Source organism: Peromyscus maniculatus, chromosome 1 (genome assembly GCF_049852395.1).
Source record: "Peromyscus maniculatus bairdii isolate BWxNUB_F1_BW_parent chromosome 1, HU_Pman_BW_mat_3.1, whole genome shotgun sequence".
NCBI lineage: Eukaryota > Metazoa > Chordata > Mammalia > Rodentia > Cricetidae > Peromyscus > Peromyscus maniculatus.
In genome coordinates, this window is record NC_134852.1 from 109472306 (window position 1) to 109495015 (window position 22710).

At 56.4% G+C, this 22710-nt stretch overlaps 1 protein-coding gene across 3 annotated transcripts; it reads left to right on the forward strand.

Annotated features, from left to right (window-relative positions):
- The first annotated feature begins 3641 nt into the window (after positions 1–3641).
- Wnt11 (Wnt family member 11) lies at positions 3642–22505 on the forward strand. Of its 3 annotated transcripts, none has more exons than XM_042279961.2 (6): positions 3642–3886; positions 7497–7685; positions 14481–14716; positions 16138–16415; positions 18977–19269; positions 21851–22505. In XM_042279961.2, exons 2-6 carry the CDS (start codon positions 7603–7605, stop codon positions 22023–22025), a joined length of 1065 nt encoding a protein of 354 aa, XP_042135895.1. In that variant the 5' UTR covers positions 3642–3886; positions 7497–7602; the 3' UTR covers positions 22026–22505. The 3 variants fall into 3 exon arrangements, with proteins under 3 accessions (XP_042135895.1, XP_076404096.1, XP_042135899.1); XM_076547981.1 differs by lacking the exon at positions 3642–3886 and adding an exon at positions 4449–5666; XM_042279965.2 differs by lacking the exons at positions 3642–3886; positions 7497–7685 and having other exon boundaries at positions 14578–14716; positions 16138–16251.
- Positions 22506–22710: the final 205 nt, after the last annotated feature.

Here is a 22710-nt window from a genome sequence, read left to right on the forward strand (position 1 = left end):
GTCTTGGAGGGTGGAAGGTGGGGGACCCTGCCTCAGGGATTTGTGAGCAAGGCTGACTGAGGGATGTTAACTCTTTCATGTGGCACTGTGGAGCAGCTAGTCCTTGTCTGGCTCTGAGGTCACACAGCAGGCTGAGACAAAGGCACCACTGGTCCCATGTCCCTCTCAGGTTTCTGACCACCTTAGAGATATGAGGGTGGCCCACTTCTGAGATGTGAGACTGGGAAGTAACATTACATAACAAGTGCATATTTTGGCTTGTTCACTCTGTTCCTGGGAGCTGAGAGGGAAGCTTCTAGAACATGAGGCCTGAGTTCCAGCTTGCCTTGGTCATACTGGACAAACAGTAACGGGCCAGCCCAGATCAAGGGTGGAAGAACAGACTTCACCTGTGGCAGAGTGTTTTAGCCTTCTCATGGCTGTGACAGATGGCTGAGAAAACCAATGTCAGGGAGGAGAGATAGGTTTCAGTCCTTAACCTTCTAGCCTCATGCCTCTTTAGGTTAAGCCCAGGTTGAGACACTGGCTCACATTCAAAGAAGGGAAGTCGAGGCTCAGTGCAGAAGAAACTGCACCCAGACACATGCCTGGGGGCTCTCTGCTTCCTGGACCTCTTCTGGTCCTTCCCAGCATCCACTTGCCAGCTGTCACTCAAAGGAAACATGACCCAAGCCATCACCAGCCCCTTCTCTTGGACTGACAAATAGAACCAGGAGAGGAAAGGTCTCCGACTGGAATTTCTACCTGGGGCTGTCACAGACCATCCCCAAAGGGAGAGGCAAGGGCCAGGCTGAAGCTGGGTTGGTTCAGTGAATAGAATGAAGGTACAGCATCTCTTCCAGGTCACTGGCTGATCCTTTGGTGGCCTAAGTCCCTTGCAGGTGCACTAGTTGGAGTTCAGTTTCTCTCCTGGAGTTGACAGAGGCCTGAGAAACACAAATGTCGTTTCCTGAGCAGCCACCAGGGCCACTCACCAGGGAGAGCTGAAAGCAGCCTTTCAGAAGTGACATGACCTCAGCAGACATGACCAGTGGTGTTTTGTTATGTGCACCAGGAAAGCGACCTCTCTCCCCACCCTCTCCGGGGGTGCTAGAGAATAACAACATCTTCCCCGCAGCCCTGAGGAGGAGGAGGGCAGGCCCCTCCCAGGCGGTGAGCAGAACCAGGTTTGTGGTCTCTTGCACAACCTCTCTGCAAGCCTGGGGCTCGGTGGGCTCCCCTGCAGAGTGAGACTGCCTCTGGGACTGACGGGCACAAGACAGGTCTGAAGTATGTGTGCACACACATGTGTAGGCATACACATGCACTTTCTGTGCCAGTATCTTCCAGAAGCTTTAGAGGGAGCTGGTGCTGTTTTTTCCTGTTGTGCAAATGATGAAGGTAAGGAACTTGGTGGCTTCCTCAGAGTCCCATGGTGGGTAAGCAAAGGAAATGAGTGTGAGCACCAGGCCTGGGGTTTGGTCGCTACTTAGTGTGAGTCCCTTTGCCTAGGGTTTGGCCTCCAGGCATGCTAAACCTCGGGCAGGAGGCAGACAGGCCTTTCCCAAAGGTCCCCTTTGAGGGGAAGGGTTTCTGTCAGTTTCAACCAGGTTAAGATCAGGAGTCCCTGGGGGTCAGGAGAGAGAGAGAGAGAGAGAGAGAGAGAGAGAGAGAGAGAGAGAGAGAGAGAGAGAGAGAGAGAGACTGTGAGCTTTCCTTTTTCTCTCCGTTCCTCCCTTTCCTCTTCTCTTCCCTCCCTCCCTCCCTCTTTTACTATAGACCAGACTTAGGACTTGGGTTCCAGAGCCAGAGGACCCTGAAGGTTACCTAGCTCAACCCTCACCTACAGATGGGGCTCAGAGAGAGCAAACTGCACATCCCCTCTGTGGCCCAGGTGAGCCTCAAATTCGGGTGGTCCACAGGTGTCCTGGTTATAGGGGCGATCACCAGTGCTGGACTGGAACCCCAGCTCTATATTATGATTCCTAATTGCTCTCCATTTCCATGTCAACTGGAAGCCCCAAGACCTCAGGCAGAGGTACTATTCATGTAAATGTCTGGGGACTGGGGACTTGCTTCTCGAAGCAGAGACCACCTGGGACGGCTCTGGGACGGCTCTGGTGGCAGGGTGCTCGGGTCATCTGAGCCCTTGGAGACCTTTGTCTCCAGCCTTCTAAGAGGAACGGTTTTACTCCTCTGCCAGTTCTTGAGAACCCCACCCAAAGCCCCCACTGCCACCCCACTGTCTGTATAACAGGACTGACTTAGTGCCCTGAGCTGGTCGACGGGGATGCCCCAACGTTGTGGTCTTGTGTTCATAGACTATTCTGGTGTGTGTGTGTGTGTGTGTGTGTGTGTGTGTGTGTGTGTGTAGTATGTGTGTGTTTGGTGCTGCATGCTTGGGAACTGTATATGTGCTCTTACTGTGTGTGGAAACTTGTATGTTCATGCATGAACTGTTGGAGGGCAGCCTGTATGTTGAGTATCAATCTAATGACATGGATGTGACTACTCCACACCTGTGTGCTACTGAGGATGTGGGCATGTGATATGTACAAGCATCTCCTGGGAGTGTGTTTGTAACATTGTCTCAGTCCAGTGTGCAAGAGGGCTGGTAGGACTAGGAGGCTTCGGGGCCATCGTGGATTGTGGGCACACACCCCAAGCTTTGTGTGTGTGTGTGTGTGTGTGTGTGTGTGTGTGTGTGTTACCTGGGGAAACCTGTGAACAACGCTTCATCTGCAGCTGCAAAAAAAAAATAGGAAAAGTCTAGCAGACAGCTTGGGAGACCCTAGGCAACCCCTTCTCCTCGCCTCCATTTCCCTTCCCACTAGTAAGCTAGCTAATCCTTGAGCACATTCTGGTGTCGAAATCTCTAGAACGAGGGAGGCAGAAGCTGGTGGAACCCCAGCACGATGGATAGAGTGCAACAGGGCTGGCCTCAGGTCTAGTCCAGGAAGGCCAAATGGGGTGGCGGGGGGGGGGGGGGGGGCGGGCAGCTCAGTTTAAGACGGCTACATCTCAGGACAAGTCCTCTCCGGTGCCACTTAGTTTCTGAAACCTGGTCCTCTGCTGGGACCCATACCCTACAGACCGCTGGGTGGAGTCGCCCACAAGACTCCCCTACAATCAAGCCAGAGTCTAAGACAGATAGTCGTCTTGGAGCCAGTTTACAATGCCCATCACATAGAGAGCCCTAGCGCCTCCTAGAAGCGAGCGCCCCTCTGAGATGCCTAGCAAGATGGCCCCAGGAACCTTCCAGGATCAGGACTAAGAAACTCAGGGCTCAGAACCCCCAACACCTGCAACAAGTAAGCTAGCTACAAGAGCACTTTGGGACACCGGGCTCCGCCCTGTGACCCAAGACAGACCCTCTGGCTGGTTCAGGCTCTTTTGCTGATTATTACAAGCTTTCGAGGTGGGCCTTCCATGCGCCCGGCGCGCTGCTGGCACGCAGCAGGCACGCTTTCAACACGGGCTGTGGCGAGCAAGTTCCCTTCCGTACTGCAATAGGGTGCGAAGTGTCCCGGAGCGCCGGACGGGCGCCGCGGGTCCGAGGCGTCATGGGGACCCCGCCCCCGCCCCGTGCGAGCCACCGGGTGGGGAGTCGGCGCGCTGACGTGGGCGGATCAAAGCGGCGGTCCGAGCCTTATAAAGCGCTTGGGCCGCCGGGCGCCGCAGATCGTGCCGGGAGAAGGGAGAGCTCCGGAGATCCGCGAGCGCAGGCCAGAGAGCCGGGCAGAGCGAGAGCAGCCAGTGTCCGCGCCCCGAGTGCCAGGATCCCCTGCGCCCCGCTGTGCCGAGTCTGGAGGGGCTGTCCTACTGGCGGGGACCGCACTCCCAGCTTCCGAGGGTGGCCGAGGCTGCGGGGTACGCAGGGAGCGCCAGGAGAGTGAGTAGTCGGAAGGTGAGCAGTGGCTGTGGGCAGATGTTCATCAGGGACCCGCTGGGGTAGGGAGGGAGGCGACTGGGCCCAAGAGACCTCTCTAGTGGGCACCCACTCCTCTTCTTTTCCTCACCTCTCTCCTGTACAGCATTCCGAGTAACTCCCCTTGGCAGAGCACAGCTGCCGGAATGACCTGGGGACCAGGGGACTAGGGGGTTGCCGGATGGGGTGGGTTGCATGGTTCCTTCAGTTCTCCTCCAGCTCTTTCGATTTGTCCCCCACCCCGTCCCTGGACTAGGTCCCCTCCCTCGCAGTCTGCGGGTTGATGAGGTCACGCCCGAGCCATCCCGGGGGTGGGAGATTTGGATACCGCGACAGAGGGTGTGTGTGAGGAGGCGGGAGAGGGGGACAAAAGGCCGAGAAGTCCGCAGCTCCTACCAGAGCCGGAGGTGGGGAGCTCCGGGTGGTGAGAAGGGCGCCTAGAGGCAACTGGGAAGGGGGGGGTGAATTTGTTTATCGACCTGAGCTCCAGGTTGGGGGGTCGGGAGGATAGTCCTGTCCCCTGCCCCGCGTCACATCTGGAGCCACTCCGAACATCTGGCTGAGTTCCACCAGCCCTGTATCTTCCGCCCGTGGCACTGGGGTGTCTCCATGTCCCTCACGGTCTTTGGGAACGCAGGATCCGGCTCCAGCGGGTGGCCGGAGTTCCGCACTCTTCCTTTCCACTTTCCAAACACTGCGTCTCCGCGGTGACCTGGCGCAACATAGAAGGTCCTGAAAGAGTCTGGGCTGAGCTTACAGCCAGGTCTCACGCAGCCTCGCAGGTAACCTTGAAGCTGTCGCTCGGCGTCCCTGTCGCAACCTTTCCGTTGTGAGAGCTTCGCGGCTAGGTTCCTGGAGCGGCCCGCTTGAACATTATACGGGTGCGGATATTGTCTCCGACCGAGCGCAGCAACAAATCCTGGGCCAGCAGGGCACATTGCGGTTGGGAGAGGTTTGGCAAATCCTTGCCGGTTAGGCTGAGCGGGGAGGCTACCTTAAAGTGAAGTTTTTAGAGCTCTCGACAGCTCCAAGCCTTAAGACCACCTGTTGGCGGCCAGGGGCCGGGCTAAAGTGCCCGTGGTGTCCAGCGTTTGCACAACCCCAAGAGGCTCGTTCCTCTGACTGCTTGCAAGCGGGTAGCTTGGATTTATTGTCCAAGGAGAAGAAGAAAGGGTTGCTCTCCTTTATCTATCTCTAAGCACTGCTCTTTTCCGCGGGCCCACTGCGAGACTTGTCTCCAACGCAGGCTGCGAGCCCAGGCTGAAGCAAGAGGTTGCGTAGTTAGTTCAGGGCTAACCAAAACAAGTCTTATGAGATAACCAGGGCCAAGAGGGAAGTCACTCTGCACTTCATCCAAGACGGGAACATTAGAGCCCAGGAAAAGGAGGGGACTTGCCCGAAGTCCCACTGTGTGAGGCCGGGGCAGATCTTTCTTCGAACCCAGGCTTAGCGCCCCCTGGCGGGTCGGGGACTCCCCAAGGCGAGTGCGCTCTGACCCTCAGGGCGCAAGCTGAGGGTGACCCAGCGGCTCGCGTTGCTGTCCTGGACCTTCTTAGGTAGGACAAGAATAATGTCAGGACCCAAAGGCCCAGGCCCAAAGGTGCTCCCTCAGCAACGCGCCGCAGTGGCGGAAGAAGTCTAGGGCCGCTGGACTGCTGGGAAGAGCAGAGAATAGCCGGAGGCCTGGGTCCCTGTCTGCTGTGCGATCTGGGCCCCCCCTCCTCACTAGGAGAGTTGAGCTGGACACTGATACCACGCTGTAAGTCCTTGAGCTTCCTTTTGCGACCAGCCCTTGCCCTTCCCTTCCCACTCAGGAGTTCTGGGCGCCTTGTGCGATCCCACAGTTAAGGAATGAACAAAGAGACAATGACTGGGGTTTTGAGAGCTCCCCTCCGCCGCGATCCTGCAGATACTTTTCTGGTTTGGGGAAGTGTGTAAGCTTCCAATAGCGAGGGAAAGATTTGGATATAGAAGAGATGGGAGGAGGAGTCGGACTACACCAAAATCCCGCTGAGAACCAAAAATCCCGCTGAGAACCCTGCCTGCACTCGCTTGTGCCAAGCGCTTGGGACCTGGGGGATTCTGTGGAGGAGGTGGGGGGAGTAATTCAAGGTTTTCTACTTGGATTCCTCTTGATTCTGCCAGAAGGCCCCAGAAAATTATGACGTCTCAAATCCCTGTGTGTGTGTGTGTGTGTGTGTGTGTGTGTGTGTGTGTGTGTGCGCGCGCGCGCGCGCGCGCGCGCGCGCGCATGTACAGGGCACACACACGTGCACAGGCTACACAGGTACGTAATAGTGGTTACAGAGAGAAGATCAGACGGAGATCAGAACGCTAGAGTCCAGTCCTTTGTTTTTTATAAAAGGAAAAACTAAGGCTGGGGTGGTTGAGGGCTTGCCCAAGCTCACAGAGCCAGAAGAGAACCGCTTTTCCCTGTTGCAGCGACCTCCCCACCAGCACCTCCCCCAAGTCTGGCACCTCCTTCTTCAGACTCTGTAGACCCCTCAGGAAGGAATCCCTTTGTCTTTGCTTCTCCGGAGGAGAGGGGGGCTGTGTATATTCGGGGCGAACGCCAGGTGTTGGTAAATTTGGGAGAAGCCGGGAAGGGAGTTAATGAGGTGAGAATGATGAGTGGGCAAGCCTCAGAAAGCAGCTCCGCAGGCTGCAAGCGGGCGGGGTAGCGGCTCCTCCGCGGCCCTAGCTCGCCGCCTGGCGGCCCGAAGCAATCCCTTGCAGGCCCGGAGCTTCCCTGCTCCGCTAAGGAGCTCTGGCGGTGCCTAGTCCTGACAGAAGTGGGATGTCTGAAGTGGCACTTCAGATCCCTCAGTGTGTGAAGAGCATCCACCACCATTGCATTTTTCCAATTTCCCTTTCCCATACTGAAAAGTAGGTGCCCAGAGGAGGCAAGTCTTCCGTTTTCTTTCTGACCCGACCTCGCGAGGCACAGGTAGACGAGATAGCTGAACAGCCCAGCACCAACCAGGCGCTCACTAAGCCGGTTTCCCATCTCTGGGCTCCAGTTTCCTCGTCTGAGATGGAGGGGGTGACAATACCTATCACAGGACTGGGAGGAGCAAAGGTGGCCACACGGAAACTTCTCTGTAAAAGAGAAACTCGGCATGAACCATAGAATCACCAAGGCTGCAACAACTAGTAATCAATATCGTGGATTCTAATCGCAGCCCAAATCCCTTCCCGGACCAGCAGCCTCGGCCCAGGCCCTCGTTCCTCTCCCTGCGGTCGTTTCCTTGGTTTGTCCGTGCGCCTCCCGCGGCGGATGTCCCGTTCGCCACCCGCGGCTTGCGGTCCTCTCCAGGCTCTCTTCTGGGTCTCCCCTAGCACCTCCGTTCTGCAGCACCTCGTCCTTGCTGGGAGGTACAGCCCTGATCGCCTGGGCGACACGCCCTCGGCCGGGCTCCGTCCTCACCTAATCCGAGCCTGACGCCGGCGGGTCTCGGGCGGTACGGGGCGGGAGCGGACGCCTGCCTCGCTCGGCCTCCCGGGCCCGACCCCTCCTTTGTAATTTGAATAAAACGCCTCCCAGCCCGCGCACCGCCTTAACCCGCCGCCCCGCTCTTCCCGACTGCAGGCGGCGTGCGCGCAGGACCGGCGGCGGTGGTGGCCTGCAGGCGGCGGACTTCGGCGGCGCGGCTCCTGCAGGGTGCGACCCCCGGGAGCGCCGGGCGCGCGCGACGATGAGGGCGCGGCCGCAGGTCTGCGAGGCTCTGCTCTTCGCCCTGGCGCTCCACACCGGCGTGTGCTATGGCATCAAGTGGCTGTAAGTAGGACCCCGCTTTCCCTCCAGGGGGCCACGGGGCGGGCGGCTGGAGAGATTGAGTGAGAGTACCAAAATCTGCGAGGCCAAGTCGGCTTGGGCGTCGGGGGGAACCAGTCCTTCTTAAAGCCTCGGCCACCTCTGTGAAATGTTGTTCTTACCCTCCGCGAGCTTGCGAAGTGGGTGAGGGGATTTTCTCATCCAGGCCAGGGTTGGGCAAAGGCCAGAGAGGGACTTCGGAAACGTTCTCTCCAAGGGGCGCAACCCAGAGGGTCTGCTCAGTGCAGGACACGTGGGACAGCTCAGGATCCTGGCCTGTCAGCCTCCTGTCGGTCTGCAAAGACAGTTTTGACCCCCTCCACCTGGGCGACCTTGGGGGAAGTGTCACTCTAGGTCTGCCTCCCGGGGCCTCAGTGTACTGGGTCGGCCAGAAGGATAATTAGTACTGGCTCGCGGGGATCAGATAGGAAGCTCCCTAGAGAGCTCCTGAACTGCCAGAGGCTGTGAGCCCACGTGCAGGGTGTCCAGTAGGGATAAATGGTTGCTGGGGGCAATCCCCCGCCCCCCCTGGTTTCCCCATGAAGTGCCTGCTCCTCCTGTGGTGGCTGCTGGAGGCAGTGTGGAGGGAGTGGGGTGAGGGGGGGGAAGTAGCCCCTTCCTGAAGGAGCTGCCCCTGGGCTGGGAGAGATAAGCCCCAACTGTAAATAACTTTCCAAGAGCTCTAGGCAGTGGGGACCCGGGCGTGTGGGGGGGTGCTCAGAGGAGGGAAGCCTGGTTGGGTCAACCCATGTGGGTTACAGAGATTTTCCACGGCCTGCCACTTTGAGCTGCGGAAGAGTTGGGCAGGTAGGCGGTGTGAAGGAGACTCTCAGAGTACAGTGCCAGGGTGGGAGAGTCTAGAGAGGACATGTGAGTCTCTCCTTGGATCACGTGTAGGGAGCCTTCAGATAAAACAGGGGATAGATTAGAGGCACTGAAGAGAGCCCATGGATTAGCTGGGAGAGAGGATGACGGCACACTGGACCTCTGGAAGACAGTCTTGAGGTCACTCGATCCAACCCTTTCTGGTGCTGAGGTATTGATTAAAAAATTCCCATCTTCATGTGCTTCTGCTTTAGAAGAAAGGTGGTCTGTCTGCCCTGGGGGGGGGGTCCCCTCCCACCTCCTCCTGCTACTCTTAGGCCATTCTTACACCAGGCAGGACACAAGTCAGGGAGAGGACCCCCTCCACCACCAGGACCACTGTTACACACAGCAGGAGGTGAGGGAAGTAGGAAGATGCTGAGAGGTGCAAGGGCCTCCGCGGCTGAGAACCAGACTCGGGTGACTCATTCTGCTCATAAAGGGTCCTGAGGACACTGCTCTTGTCCCTCTTTACCTGTCCAGTAAGGGAACACTGAGATTCTGGGATGCATGTGACTCACTCAGCCCCAAGCTGGCACGTGCTGGGTGGGGTAGGTGGCTGGCTGAGAGCAACACCCAGCTTAGCTCCACCCCGTAGTCTAAGCCATGGCACAAATGGGCACAGCTCAGTGTCTGCCTCCAAGACATTCCCCCCCAGGGAGGACTTGATGGGCAGCGGTGGAATGTGAAGCAGGTGTCCCAGGAGGAAGAGCTTGAACAGAAGTATGGAGGCAGGAGCATGCCCTGACCCTTCTTGCAGGGAGCAGGAGCCAGGGTGCCTTGCAGGCAGTGTCCTGTTCCGGCTCTGAGAGCTGGAGGCCTCTATCTGATTAGTTAACACTCCTTGTGATAGGTGACAGTCTTATCACTGTTGGTTCACAATAAGGAAGTTAAGGTACAGAGAGGCTAAGTAACTGCCACAAGCCCTGTCACATGCTGGTCCTCTGTGACTGTGAGATCAGAACCAAGCAGAGGGCTCAAGAGGCTAACCCTTGAGAATGGTTCAGCTATTGCTGGGGTTGGGAGACAGAGAAGGACTTGGGAGGAGAGGTGGAGCTGAAGAATCGTAGAGCCAGGCTGGGTGACATAGGCCAGTACTCTCCGCTACTGAAGAGGCTGAGGCAGGGGGATCACAAGTTCACCTGGGCTACAGATGAGTTCAAAGCCATCCTGAGCCATGGAGTGAGACTGTGTCTGACGATTTAATAAAGTAATGCAATAAGGGTTGGGGATACAGCCTGTGGGGCCCTGGATTCAAATGCCCTGCCCACGGGGAAATCGCGGGCGTGGGCGTAGGCACTTGTGCACACAGATGCAGCCTTGCTGTGTGCTACATGCTGTTTCCAACATACACATGGTTGGTTTCACTCTCCCGATCTGTGCTGTGTATTGTTTCCCTGAGCAGAGGAGGAAAGGAAGACCTCGGAGGTTCTTAACCAGTTTCCTAGCCAGTGAGGAGTAGAGCAGGCCTTTGAGTCGGGCTGTTGGTAGAAGGAAGTCCCAGGGCGGTGTGCAGTGGGGGTGGGGACTCACCAGGGCCAGCTGTCCTGGGCAGTCCTGGGGACCATGTGCTTGGGCTTGGAAAAGTGACCTGGAGATGAAAGGGACATTTGACACAAGAACTGAAACCAGATGTGGCTGAGTGACCTGAGGTGCCCACCTGGTGGGCTTCTGGGACAGACAACCTAAACAGGTGGGATGGGGGGTCGGGGAGCAGGGTCAGAACTAGCTCGCCTAGAGATACACTGAGAGCCTTGAGAGCAAGTTACCTCCAAAGCCAGAGGTGGGGGAAATCATGATGGGTCAAGTGGGGGTGGGGAGCAGGTGTGAGCCTTTTGCCCCCTCTGGTGGAGGAGGGGAGAGGCAAGGCCCCGGGCCAGCTTGGGGGCCCTTGGAGGTTGTCCTCTCAGAGCAGCTGGCTGCACAGAGCCTGCCACTCAGCAAGGGCGGGTCCTCTCTAGGAAGAGTCTAAAGAGGCTCTGGAAGGAAGGCAGCTGCTGTGAAGCGGAGCAGGAAGAGTGTGCCAGCCTCGGAATCTGGGCTCAGCTTGAGCGGTCACCTTCTGCCAGGCAGACCTTGGGCAAGCCTTCAGCCTGTCTGGACCTCAGCTTCTCAGCTCGGACCTGGGCTAGAAGGAGTCCTGGCCTGGGCTCTGGGAGGTCTAGCATCTACCTGGGATCTGCCTCTGATTAGCTGCACACAGAAGTGGGCAAGTCCTGCTCGCCTTCCAACGGGGCTGGCAGTTCATGGAAACGCCTTTCCACTCCGGCTAGCAAGTGTCTGAGCAAGGCAACCAATCAGAGCTCTCCTTAAGGATGATGCTGTGGATATGGGGCCAGGCAGGGGCCTCTGAGGCCTAGGCAGTACCATGACAATGGTCTCCTAATTTTCTGAGTGAAATTTTTGATGCCAGGCTCAACCCACTGCCAGGCCACCTCTGGGGTGCTTCTGAGGCCTTTGAAGTCTAGTTCTGTCCAAGTAACCCCGACCAAATAGTTTGGTTTTACTTAGCACCGTGAGAGCCAGACTGCAGAATGATAGCAAGAGGCCTTGGCCCAGGGCACTCGAGCCTGTAAAGGGTAGGGCCATCGGGAAGGCCTTTTCTGTGAGGTGGCCTTACCTGACTCAGGTACCCCAGAACTGCCTGGACACAGGGCTACAGGCAACCCCAGGAAGACCCCTTGGTGACTGACTAGCCAGGAAAGAAGGCCCTTGGTGGGAGGAGGCAATGAGCCCCTCAGGGCCTTCGGGCGGGAGGACCAACAGGCGTGGAGATAGAAGACTATGGCTAAGCCGGGCGGTGGTGGCGCACGCCTTTAATCCCAGCACTCGGGAGGCAGAGGCAGGCGGATCTCTGTGAGTTCGAGGCCAGCCTGGGCTACCAAGTGAGCTCCAGAAAAGGCGCAAAGCTACACAGAGAAACCCTGTCTCGAAAAACCAAAAAAAAAAAAAAAAATCTGGCCGGGTGGTGGTGGCGCACGCCTTTAATCCCAGCACTGGGGAGGCAGAGGCAGGCGGATCTCTGTGAGTTCGAGGCCAGCCTGGGCTACCAAGTGAGTTCCAGGAAAGGCACAAAGCTACACAGAGAAACCCTGCCTCGAAAAACCAAAAAAAAAAAAAAAAAAAAAAAAAAAAGAAGACTATGGCTAGGTGAGGAGCGGAAGGAAGTCCTCAGCTGTACACTGGGAAATGCCCTCACCCACAGAACTGTGAACACGGAATACTATAAACTGGGAAACTGAGGCTGGTCACTGGCAGTGACTTGCCCAGATCACATGGTTGATGTGATGGTTAATGAGTAGCCCAGTAGCTTGAACCAGGAGAACCCCAACTCCTGCATGAGAGAAGTCCCCCCCAACCCATGGCATAGACTCCCCAGTGAACTCTCTGTTCCCTCCTGTCCTCTCCTGCGTCCTCTCCCCCACATCCCCACTCCAGATAAACTGAAATGTTTCCAATTAGGGGTATTCTGGACCAGACCCGCTTGTGAGCTGTCCAGGGTGGCTCCCCCGCCTCTGTCTTAGTCCTGATTGCCTCCCCAAGGGGGCTCACTTACCCGGGTCATTACCGCTAATCAGCGGATGCCTGGGAAGCCCTTGCAGTGCGTGGGGGTGGGGCAGTAGGTGTATTGCTGTGCCAGCTGCTCCTGGGGGGGGGGGGTCCCATGGATGCCCATGTCCCTCTGTCCCTGACAGTGGTCTGGCTGCACTCTGCCTGCCCCCACTTCCAGGAGCCTGGGAAGAGCTTCAAGTCATCCTGCTGAGGTAGACCTCTGGGAGGTACCCTCCTAGATAGGATCCTGTTAGCCTGGGGCAGGGTAGGCAAATGCCTGGGGACTTCAGAGGGAAGGGGGGCCAGGGAAGCAGAGTCCCCCAGATCCCTCCACCAGTGAGCCCCAGGTACTGGGGAACACTAGGCGCTATGCCAGAGAGTAGCTACAGCCCTCAGGAGCTTCCTGTACTGCTCAGCAGGAAGGGCTCCATCAGCACCCCACTTCTTGGCTAGCACCCTACTTTTAGGTGAGCAGATGCCTAGGGTAAAGCCAAGAAGACAGCTGTGCTGCTTGCATGGGCTGTGTGCCTCTGGCCCGTGGGAACCTTCCACTTTAACCAGAGAGAACATAAAAGACAGAGCAAGTGAGAAGGAAGAATGGAGTGGTGGGTCCTACCCACCGGGCACTGACGGCTTGTAAGGAGCCAGGCACGCTCTGCTGGCCCTGTTGGCTGGACTCCTGGGCTGTGGGAGGCCTGCTCTGCTGTGTTGAGGAGGGGAGGGTCCACACAGGGGCCATCTGCCTCTACAGTCTGAGCCCACCCAGGCAGGCTTCACAGGTGATGCCACCAAGCCAAATGGCCAGGAAGCCATCTGAGAGACGCACCCTGCCTGTTCCCTCTCTATGGTTTGGGCTGGTGTGGGCCAGGGCCGTAGGAAAGGATGCTCCTCTTTGCTCTTAGGCTAGGTAAGGCATCCTAACCACAAATGTCAGGCCAGGCCCTCTGCCCTCAGGGGTCTACGTGCTGGGTCTGTGTTCTGTTTCTGTGTGGGGTGGGGGTAAGGGTGGGGTTATATGGTGGGTGGAGTGTGGCAGACAGAGGCAGGAAGAAGCCCACTTATCAAGAATTACCTCCTGTGGCCTTTGCCAGGGTTTCGTAGCTGTTCAAAGAGGAAGAACAGTACACACTCTAGTCGGCACAGCACAGGGAGGAAACTGGTCCTCTTCACTCCTTTCCATCTAAGATTCCCTCGGCAATGAGCTGAGGCTCCCAAGTCTAGGGTCACATGCATGTGTCATCGTGCCTGAGGTGAATACATGATCTTACTTAAGACCCTCTCCCATTGTCTTTTGAAGTAGAAATGGTCATTGCAGCAGCTGAGGGCCATGAGGCCCAGAGAGGTTAGGTAATTTGTCCAAGTCACACAGCAGTGTCTCAAGCTCATGCCTTTGCCTAGGTCAGCCTAGGAGCTGGACCATCTGGGGCCTTTGTGCCTCATTGCTGATGGGCTTGTCTAGCCCTTAGGCTAGGTGCTGGAGGTCTATGCCATGTTCACAGCCAAAAGAGGCTGAGAAGTCTTGGTGCCTATTCGGTATTTCTTCAATGTGTAGAAGTTCTTTTATTCATGTGGGTACAGGAAGGAAAAGGCATTCCTGGCATCAGGGCAGTCTTGGGCAAAGGCATGGTGGTAGGAAAGTCCCAGTATCACCAGATCCCATGCAGGGATGTGCCGCGTACAACTTTAAAACCCTAAAAAACCGGAGGGAACCAGTGATCATTGAATATCTGGATTAGATATTGAATTTTCTAGAGTCTGGATCACCGTAAAGTTCAGTGTCCTTGAACTGCTGAATAGCAATCCTTTGCATAGGTGTGGACTTCACAATGGTGATAAAATGGCTGTAGAATTAAACACAGTAATGGTGTAAAGCTCTTAACTCGTGGTGTGCAATAGCATAATGGCTTCATTAATTGCACGTGCAATCATTATGAGACTCAAGCAGTTAGCCCTGGTTCTGGCACCTAGCTACCAGTGCTGAATGAAGGGAAGGAATGGTAGTAATTCATGGCCAGGAGGACTGAGGCGGTGGCTGGCAGTGCTTTGCAGACTGTAAATGCGTTCATTCCTAAGACAATCGCACAGTTCAGGCAGGATAAAGGATGCGATTTTTGTGTTAGAATTAGGGCAGAAGGCCCAGAGAGAGACAGTGTCACACCCCAGGTCGCAGGCGGGTGGGATAGGGCAGGCGAGCCATGGCTCTGCCACGTGGCTCTTTGCCTTGCGATTTCCTGGCTCCTTGCAACAGTGACTCGGAGTCTGTGGAGGGGAGGGCTGGCCTGCGGATCAAATGCCCCCTTACACCCTGTCTTTCTTCCGTTTGGTGGTTTTCGGGGTATGTAGGGCACTGTCCAAGACGCCAGCGGCCCTGGCCCTCAACCAGACGCAACACTGCAAACAGCTGGAGGGCCTGGTGTCTGCGCAGGTGCAGCTCTGCCGCAGCAACCTGGAGCTCATGCGCACCGTCGTGTACGCGGCACGGGAGGCCATGAAGGCCTGCCGCAGGGCCTTCGCCGACATGCGCTGGAACTGCTCCTCCATCGAGCTCGCCCCCAACTACCTGCTCGACCTGGAAAGAGGTAGGGGCTGTGGGGCGCTGCCCTGCCGCGGTGGGAGGATCCAGGCGGAAGCTCTGTGTGTTTGGATAGGTGCGTGGATTCACGGGTGGACGGATGAGTGAAGAGATGGATGGTTACACAGATGGATCAGCCGTGGCTGGGTGGACGCTTGAGCGGATGAGTCATTCACAGATACGGGTTTCAGGCACGGACTGGGGAATGAATAAATATTAGCGAGTGAATATATCAGCACATACATTGGCCCGAATAACACTTCAGGACACACATGTGCTATAATGCACGGATGAAGGAAGGATATGGCCACAGAGACACCAAGGTGGCTCCTTGCTGTGCTGAAAGCCACATCAATATAAAGAGGCCGGTGTGCAGCCCACCCCTGGGCAGGCTGGTGGACCTAGGCAAACCTGGTTGGCAGGGACTGCTTCCGTGCACAGAGTAGTCGGGCAGCAGATAGCTTTGAAGCAGGCTTCCTGAAGGTGGTGTGGGGACCTGGGTGCACACAGGCTAATGTCCCCCACACGCGCTCTGTCAAGCATCACTGGGTTTCAGCGATGGCACCTCTCCCTCCTTGCTGAGATGTCTGAACGCCAGGCAGGCCTTCCCAGGCGCGCTCTGCAGTTAAGGAAACTGAGCTCTAGGGAAGTGCTGATGGCTAGTTAACAGTCGGGGTCAGGGTTCAGATGTGGGGCCAGGACGGCCTGGAACGGAGTGGGAGCTCACTGGATCTGTGCCCATTTCCCGGGGCTCCATCACAGTGTCCTTGTCCCGCATACCGGCTGGCTTCAAACATGGAAATGCACTGTCTGCCAGTCGTGAGTAGTGGCCGGACTGCAATCCCAGTATGAGATTGTAATCCCAGTACGTGAGAGGCGGTGGCAGGTCCCAGGCAGCCGGGGCTGCATGTTGTCTCATTGTTCCAGAAGCTGCAGGTCTGGGCGTGAGTTGTCAGCGGGGCCATGCCGTCCCCCTGGGTCCGCAGAAGCTCCCGGTGGCTGTGGGTATTCTGCAGTACCCCGACCTACAGCCCGTGTCAGATGGTGCTCTCCCTCCGTCTGTGTCTGTGTATCCCCAATTCCCTCCTGCTCCAAGAACACATGACCAGTATGGCCTCTGCTTAGTAGTGAGATTCTATGTGCAAAGACCAGGTTTCTAAACTGGCTTACTCCTGAGTTCCTACAAGGACTCAGGGGGCTGAGGTCTTTGCTTATGTAAAGCACCCCCTGACTCTTGGTGAAGGGCATCAGGGTACACCGTGGGCTGGGAGTGACAGGCTGCAAGCCTTGGGGTCTTTCTCCTGCACTGCCCTGGTGACAGCTGGGTCCCTCTGTGCTGAGCTGGATGGAGGAAAGCGGCCTCGGCCTCGGAGCCGGGGGCTGACCTCCTCCTGACCTCCAGCCCGATGACCCTCACCTCTCCCACAGGTACCCGGGAGTCAGCCTTCGTGTATGCCCTGTCGGCCGCCACCATCAGCCACACCATCGCCCGGGCCTGCACCTCTGGCGACCTGCCCGGCTGCTCCTGCGGCCCTGTCCCAGGTGAGCCACCCGGGCCCGGGAACCGCTGGGGAGGATGTGCGGACAACCTCAGCTACGGGCTCCTCATGGGAGCCAAGTTTTCCGATGCTCCTATGAAGGTGAAAAAAACAGGATCCCAAGCCAATAAACTGATGCGTCTACACAACAGTGAAGTGGGGAGACAGGTAACCACCCCCCACCTGCCCCCGAGGGTGTGCCTGGGCCGCTGGCTGGAGAAGGGCCCATGGTGGGCCCCGTGAGGGTGTGGGAGAGGGGATGGGCTGGGACCCTGCTGCTCTTTCCTCTCTGGAGCTTGGGATCACCTGCCCCTTCTCCTCTAGGGAGTCTCCAAGATTCAGGTGCTCCAAGCAGAGGGAACAATGAGCTAGGAGCCCAGGGCTCTGAGTTCTGCCCTTCTCCAGCCCTGAACTTCCTGAGTGGAGACCGACCTACCTCTCTGGCCCCATTCCTTCCCATTACAGTGTGGGAACTCCTGCAAGTTCCCCAGCCTTCCCTCAGGACAGGGAGGGCACTGGGCCCCAGGCTTTACACCACACCACCTCTTTGTCGTGGGGAGGGGGATCCACGCTGCTAGAGAGCATGGCTCCCTAGCATCAGCTACCAGTGTCTCCCTGTTTCTCACTTACTACCCAAAAAGCTGGGTGAGTGTGTCAGTGAGTGAACCGAATTGAACGCGCGCGCGCGTGTGTGTGTGTATGTGTGTGTGTGTGTGTGTGTGTGTGTGTGTGTGTGTATTAAGTGAGAGTAAGACTTGGTGGAGTTGGTCCTCTCCAACTGGGTTTTAGGGATCAAACTCAGGCTCCATAGCAATCCCCTTTACTTCTGAACGGTCTTGCAATCCTGGTGTGAACACATGCTCCATGCTTTATTCTTTCCCTCCTGGGACCCCAGAACAACTCCCAGAAGGTTCTGTTGTCCCTTTCCCACTGATAGGGACAAGGCCCCAGGAAGAGCGTCCGGTACAGCAGAAGGAATCTCTCACACGATTTACCTCTGGGTAGCTCAGCCAGGAACAACACATGGCCCGAGGAAGCTGAGCCTGTGGAACCCACACAGCTCCGCCCGTCACCGCTGTCTCTCATGTCAGGACTCTTGAATGTCCGGGCCATCCTTGGACAGTCTGGGGAAACTGAGGCCAAACCCCACTCTGGGTCTATTTCAGAGCCTAGCCAGGGGCTCCTGCCTCCCAGCCCTGGGGCTTGCCCATTGTAGGATCCCAGAGAGCTTTTACTGAGTCCCACTCTGTGGCAACCTCAGCCTCCAGCTGGGGTACACCTCCCTGAACTCCAGTGCGGGCAAGAGGAGCCTTGGTTTTCATCTCAGGGCATGTCAGTCTGTTCTTGGAGTCACCTGCAAAAGGTGAATGCTGGGGGGAAAAAAGTGAATGCCATTGCCCGGTAGTCTGGGCTGTGCGAGGATTAAATGACATCAGGTTAGGCAGTTTAGTGCATGCTCATGAGTGTCCACCCCTTCCCTGACCTGACTCAAGGAACCGAGTTTCAGGGCTCTGCCCCTGGTGCCTGTGGCCCTGTGTGTCTCCTTCCTCCCCTCCTAGGTTTCCAGCAAGCCCTAGACTTTATGTCTAGTATGCTTCCTCGGTCCACTTTTCCTGTCGCAATGATAAAGACGATCCCGGACACTTTGCCTAGCTCCTGCCAACTTACTGACTGCGGGATTGGGGCCAGGCCAAGCCAATCCTAGCCTCAGTTTCCCCAACCAGCTGATGCAGAGTGTGAGTCCAGGTGACTCATGACCCTCGCCAGACAAGGGAGAGGGAAGTGTCATGTGAGCAGAAGAGGGGTTTGAAGAGCTGAATAGGAAGGTCCTTAGAAGGTGTCTGACCTCTGACCCTCAGACACCAACAGGAAACTGAGGCCCAGGGAAGACCGTGGGGAAGAATCATTTCTCAGACCAGGTCTGGATCCTGCCTGAGGCCCTGGCCCAAGGGTTTCCAGTTTCCTCCACGGCTCTGATTTAAACTGCATTTTCAGAGCCAATATTGATTTAAACAGTTAGAACTCACACACCCCTTTGGTACAGTTCATTTAACCCTTACAACACTCTGCCAGGTAGCAGCAGCATGCCAGCTTCGTCCTTCAGAGCGGAGGCCTTGAGTGGTGATGGAGTGTCACTTGGCAGCCATGGGTGGGTCCAGAAGGAGGTGCCCCCCAAGCCACCATCCCGTCTCCTTCCTGTCTCCCCCATCCCTCCCCAGCTGCCTTCCTTCTTGCTCTTCTTTTTCTTGCTGCTCTTCTGGCAAGCCTCTAGTGAGTCCTGGTTTTTTTTTGGGGGGGGGGGAGAGAAGGCATGGAGCAATTGAAAGTCACAGCTTTTGGAATCACTGTCAGACACAGGTTCAAATCCCAGCCCTACATTTTTCTAACGGCACACTTGGGTGTCAGACTTCGCATCTTGAAGCCTTCCTGTTTAGGACAGGGGGAAGAGTGGGTCTCCCGGATGGGCTGTGGCAGTTGTGTTAGAGCACAGAGTGAGCTTGTAGAGAGTGTGTCTCTGAGGAGTGGCACCGGCAAATGCCACTCTTGCTGCCTGCCCCTCTTAGCTGCCCTGCCCAGCCCTTCCTAGCTTTAGAGCCAAATGCTCCTTCCCTTGAGGATCCAGTGGGACATGAGTCCCCAAGAACCCCCAGGCATGGAGTGGGGGGCCAGGGCCCGGACAGGCCAGGGAGGGGTCCTGGCCATCCTGCCGACACCCTGCCTGTCCACAGGCTCTCCGTGCCTCCCTGGAAACGAAGTGTAAGTGCCATGGGGTGTCTGGCTCCTGCTCCATCCGCACCTGTTGGAAGGGGCTCCAGGAGCTCCGGGATGTGGCTGCTGACCTCAAGACCCGCTACCTGTCAGCCACCAAAGTGGTGCACCGACCTATGGGTACCCGCAAGCACTTGGTGCCCAAGGACCTGGACATCCGGCCTGTGAAGGACTCAGAGCTAGTGTATCTACAGAGCTCCCCTGACTTCTGTATGAAGAACGAGAAGGTGGGATCCCACGGGACCCAAGACAGGTGAGTGCCGTGCCACCCACACAAATGCTGCACTCAGGGCTGGGCCAGGCACGGTGGTGACTCAGCTGGCATTTGGAGAGTGGAGTCCTTGCCCAGTGTGGGGAGGAGGTTCCAGAGAGCTTAAGGGGACTCTGGGGATAGAAAGTCACGGCCCCACCTTCTCCCTAGATGGGAAATAACAGGGGTAGTACTGTAAGACAGGGGTGAGGAAGGGCTGCCCGACATGAAGCGGAAGCTCGGTAAGTGTCATGTGACCAGGTGAAGGATAAATGCCCACCCTGCTCGTTGGACGAAGGAGGAACTGAGAGGCACAAGGAGAAGCAGAGGCAGCATCCAACCTAAGGCAGCCGAGGAAGTACCCAAAGCAGAGCGAATGAGCTTTGTAGAGAAGATACTCCTTTGTCTCCTGATAAGCGCCCCCTTCCAGGCTCTAGTCCTCCCATGTCCCCTGGGGACTACTTGGGTTGGGCCTGGGGTCTCCGCAGCTGGCTCAGCCCTGGCTCTGGATAGGGAGGTAGGGAAGACAAAGAGCCCATGATAATGATTACCTGCGGGCCTACTGTGTGCCAGGTGGGGCTGTTAAGAAACTAGGCAGCTGCCTTCGCAAAGATGGCTCACAAAAACCCAGGGAAGAAAGTTCTGTGATGAGACGCACCTGGGAAGGTCTCTGGTCATCCCCCAGGCCTGAGGGAGCCTCAGCTAAGGATTTGATTAAATGGAGTTTCCCAGAGGTACACAGCCAGGGAACTCTTTTATTAAGGAGCTCCTCATAGCATTCCACAAAGCTGGTGCTCACAAGGTTAGGGAAATACGGAGCAGAGAGCGGGTGTCTGGGAACGTGTCTGGCACATAGTTGGTGCCCGGCCAGCATCTGCTTCCTCCGCAGTCCACGGTCCTGCCTGTGAGAGGGAGGGCTGGTTTGGGGCTCCGTCCCCACAGGCCAGGGCTCTGTGAGGAAGAGGCCCAGGCTCCCATCTGGAGGCCAGATTGAGGGGGTCGGCAGAGCGGAGACGGAGTGGGTCAGGCAGAGGAGACAGGAAGGAACATGAGTGCTTTGAAGCAGCAGGGTGAGTAGGAGCAGCTGAGAAGGGGAGATGATTCTGGAACCCAGAGGGGCTGGGCACAGGGCCCTAGAAGACCATGGAAGGAGCAGAGGATCATCCTGCATCAGTGTACGACTCTGTCCACGGGCTGTGGGTCAGTACCCTGCCTGTTCCTCAGCCCCTACTGCTCTGTCCCTAACTGGATCCCACGGGCACAGTCCCTCTTTAGCCCTGGCCCAGGGGACAGTCCACATGAGTAGCTGCCTCTTTACTAGGTAGAGAAATGGCAGCAGGGGAGCATTGCCTTTCCCTGAGACCTCCCTGGCTTCTCACCTCCTGCCATGGTTTAAGGGAGGAGGGTGAGCAGTGGCCTTGGTGCCACTGTTGAGAAAGAGAACTTTGCTTGTCACTGATTCCAGTGAGCAACTGCTGCCATGCATTGCATCTGCTTCACAAACAGAAGGGTGCAGGAATGCCTCCGGGGAGATGAGTCACTGCGGCTCCCTTGGACACCTGCAGGTCTGCACTCAGTAGACAAAGTGCCCAAGCCCACCTTGCCTCCCGGGCTGTTTTTAGTTCCAGAATGTATCCTGGGTTTTTGAATTGCAAAAATGACACTCACCTCCATTGCAGAATAATTAAAGATTAACTATGAAGGCAGGGCCTGGGGAGGTAGCTCAGTTGGGAAAGTACCTGCTTTGTAAGCTTGAGGATCAGCTGGGCATGGTGGCGCACGCCTTTAATCCCAGCACTCAGGAGACAGAGCCAGGCGGATCTCTGTGAGATCGAGGTCAGCCTGGGCTACAGAGCAGTTCCAGGACAGACAGTCAGGGCTAGAGACACCCTGTCTGGAACTCCCGCTCCCCCAGATGAGGATCTGAGTTCAGATCCCTACCATTCATGAGATGGCATGAATCTATAACCCTAACAGTGAGGTGGAGGCAGGGACAGGAAGGTGTCCTAGAACTCACTGGCCAGTCTTGCCAAGTGGATCCCTGAGCTTTGGGTTCAGTGAGAGACTCCTTTTCAATAGATAGATAGATAGATAGATGATACATACAGATTATAGATATAAAGATAGATAATAGATATAGATAAATGATAGAGATAGGTAGATAGATGATAGAGTGGAAGAGAGTAAGACATTCAATGTGGACCTCTGCCTCCAAATAAATGCATGCACACATTTGTGCACGTGGACCATTACCATGCATATACTACATACACACATTTTTTTAAAAAAAATAAATATGAAGTCAGGATTAATAGACACTGATTTGAAGATTCTCCTGGGATTTAGAAGGGGGAAAAAAGGGAAACCAGACAACTCAGGAAATAAAAGAGCCCCAGCAATTCCATCACAGCTTATTGTAAACACTGAGAAGTAGAGGAGAGCAAAACTTCAGTTTCTCCTAAGATCGAGCCCAGCTTCTTGGAGGGCGGGGCCAGCCACAGTGGCGAGGCTGCAGGCTGCTTGGCAGGGAGAGGCAGGTGCTGGTGGTGATGGGCACTCACTGACCCCTTGTCCCCACCCCCAGGCAGTGCAACAAGACTTCCAACGGCAGTGACAGCTGCGACCTCATGTGCTGTGGGCGTGGCTACAACCCCTACACGGACCGAGTGGTGGAGAGGTGCCATTGCAAGTACCATTGGTGCTGCTACGTCACCTGCCGCAGGTGTGAGCGCACAGTGGAGCGCTACGTCTGCAAGTGAGGCCGTGTGCTCCGCCCCTGCGGAGGGGCGCTGCTCCCCAGAGGACCCGCTGAAGCGCCTGGAGACCCTGGTGGACTTCCCTGCAGATCTCGGATGCCAGGCGTGGGAGGTGGCTTGTGCTGTGACTCCACTTGGAAGCCACCAGGAACAGGAGGCCTGGGTGGCCTGGGAGGGCCGGGGGATCAAAGGAAACCGATAGGATTAAAAATAACCTGGCAGCCTGGGGCCCGAGTGCCCACATGTTGCCTTCCAGGCTGCTCCAAGAAGCCAGGGCAGGGATGGGTAAGACTGGGTGTCTTTGACCTTTCAAGGCCAGAAAGACCAGCCTTCCAGAATGTTCTTTGGGACCCTGTGCCCACCACATGGAACCACTAACTTGGGTTGTAAATTTTTATTTTCTTTCCCCCTCCTCCTTTGGGATGTGGGAGCTACAGAAATATTTATAAAATATAGCTTTTTCTTTGGGGTGGCTCACTTCAATTCCTCTTTATATATTATATATAAAATATATATATAATGATTATATTTTAAACAACTGTGTGAAATAAATGCTGAGCAAGCCCCAGCCTGTCCCCAAATCTCTAGCCTCCTCAAGTGAACCCAGCAGATCCTGGTCTGGCAGGAAGACTCTCCAGTTTCTAGACAAGGCGGCCTCCCATTGATGTCCCAACCCCACCCGGTCCCC

Coding starts and splice junctions, on each gene's coding strand:
- Wnt11 (XM_042279961.2), top strand. CDS start 7,603: ATGAGGGCGCGGCCGCAGGTCTGCGAGGCTCTGCTCTTCGCCCTGGCG. Junction 7,686..14,480: donor TGCTATGGCATCAAGTGGCT/GTAAGTAGGACC, acceptor CGGGGTATGTAG/GGCACTGTCCAAGACGCCAG. Junction 19,270..21,850: donor TCCCACGGGACCCAAGACAG/GTGAGTGCCGTG, acceptor CCCCACCCCCAG/GCAGTGCAACAAGACTTCCA.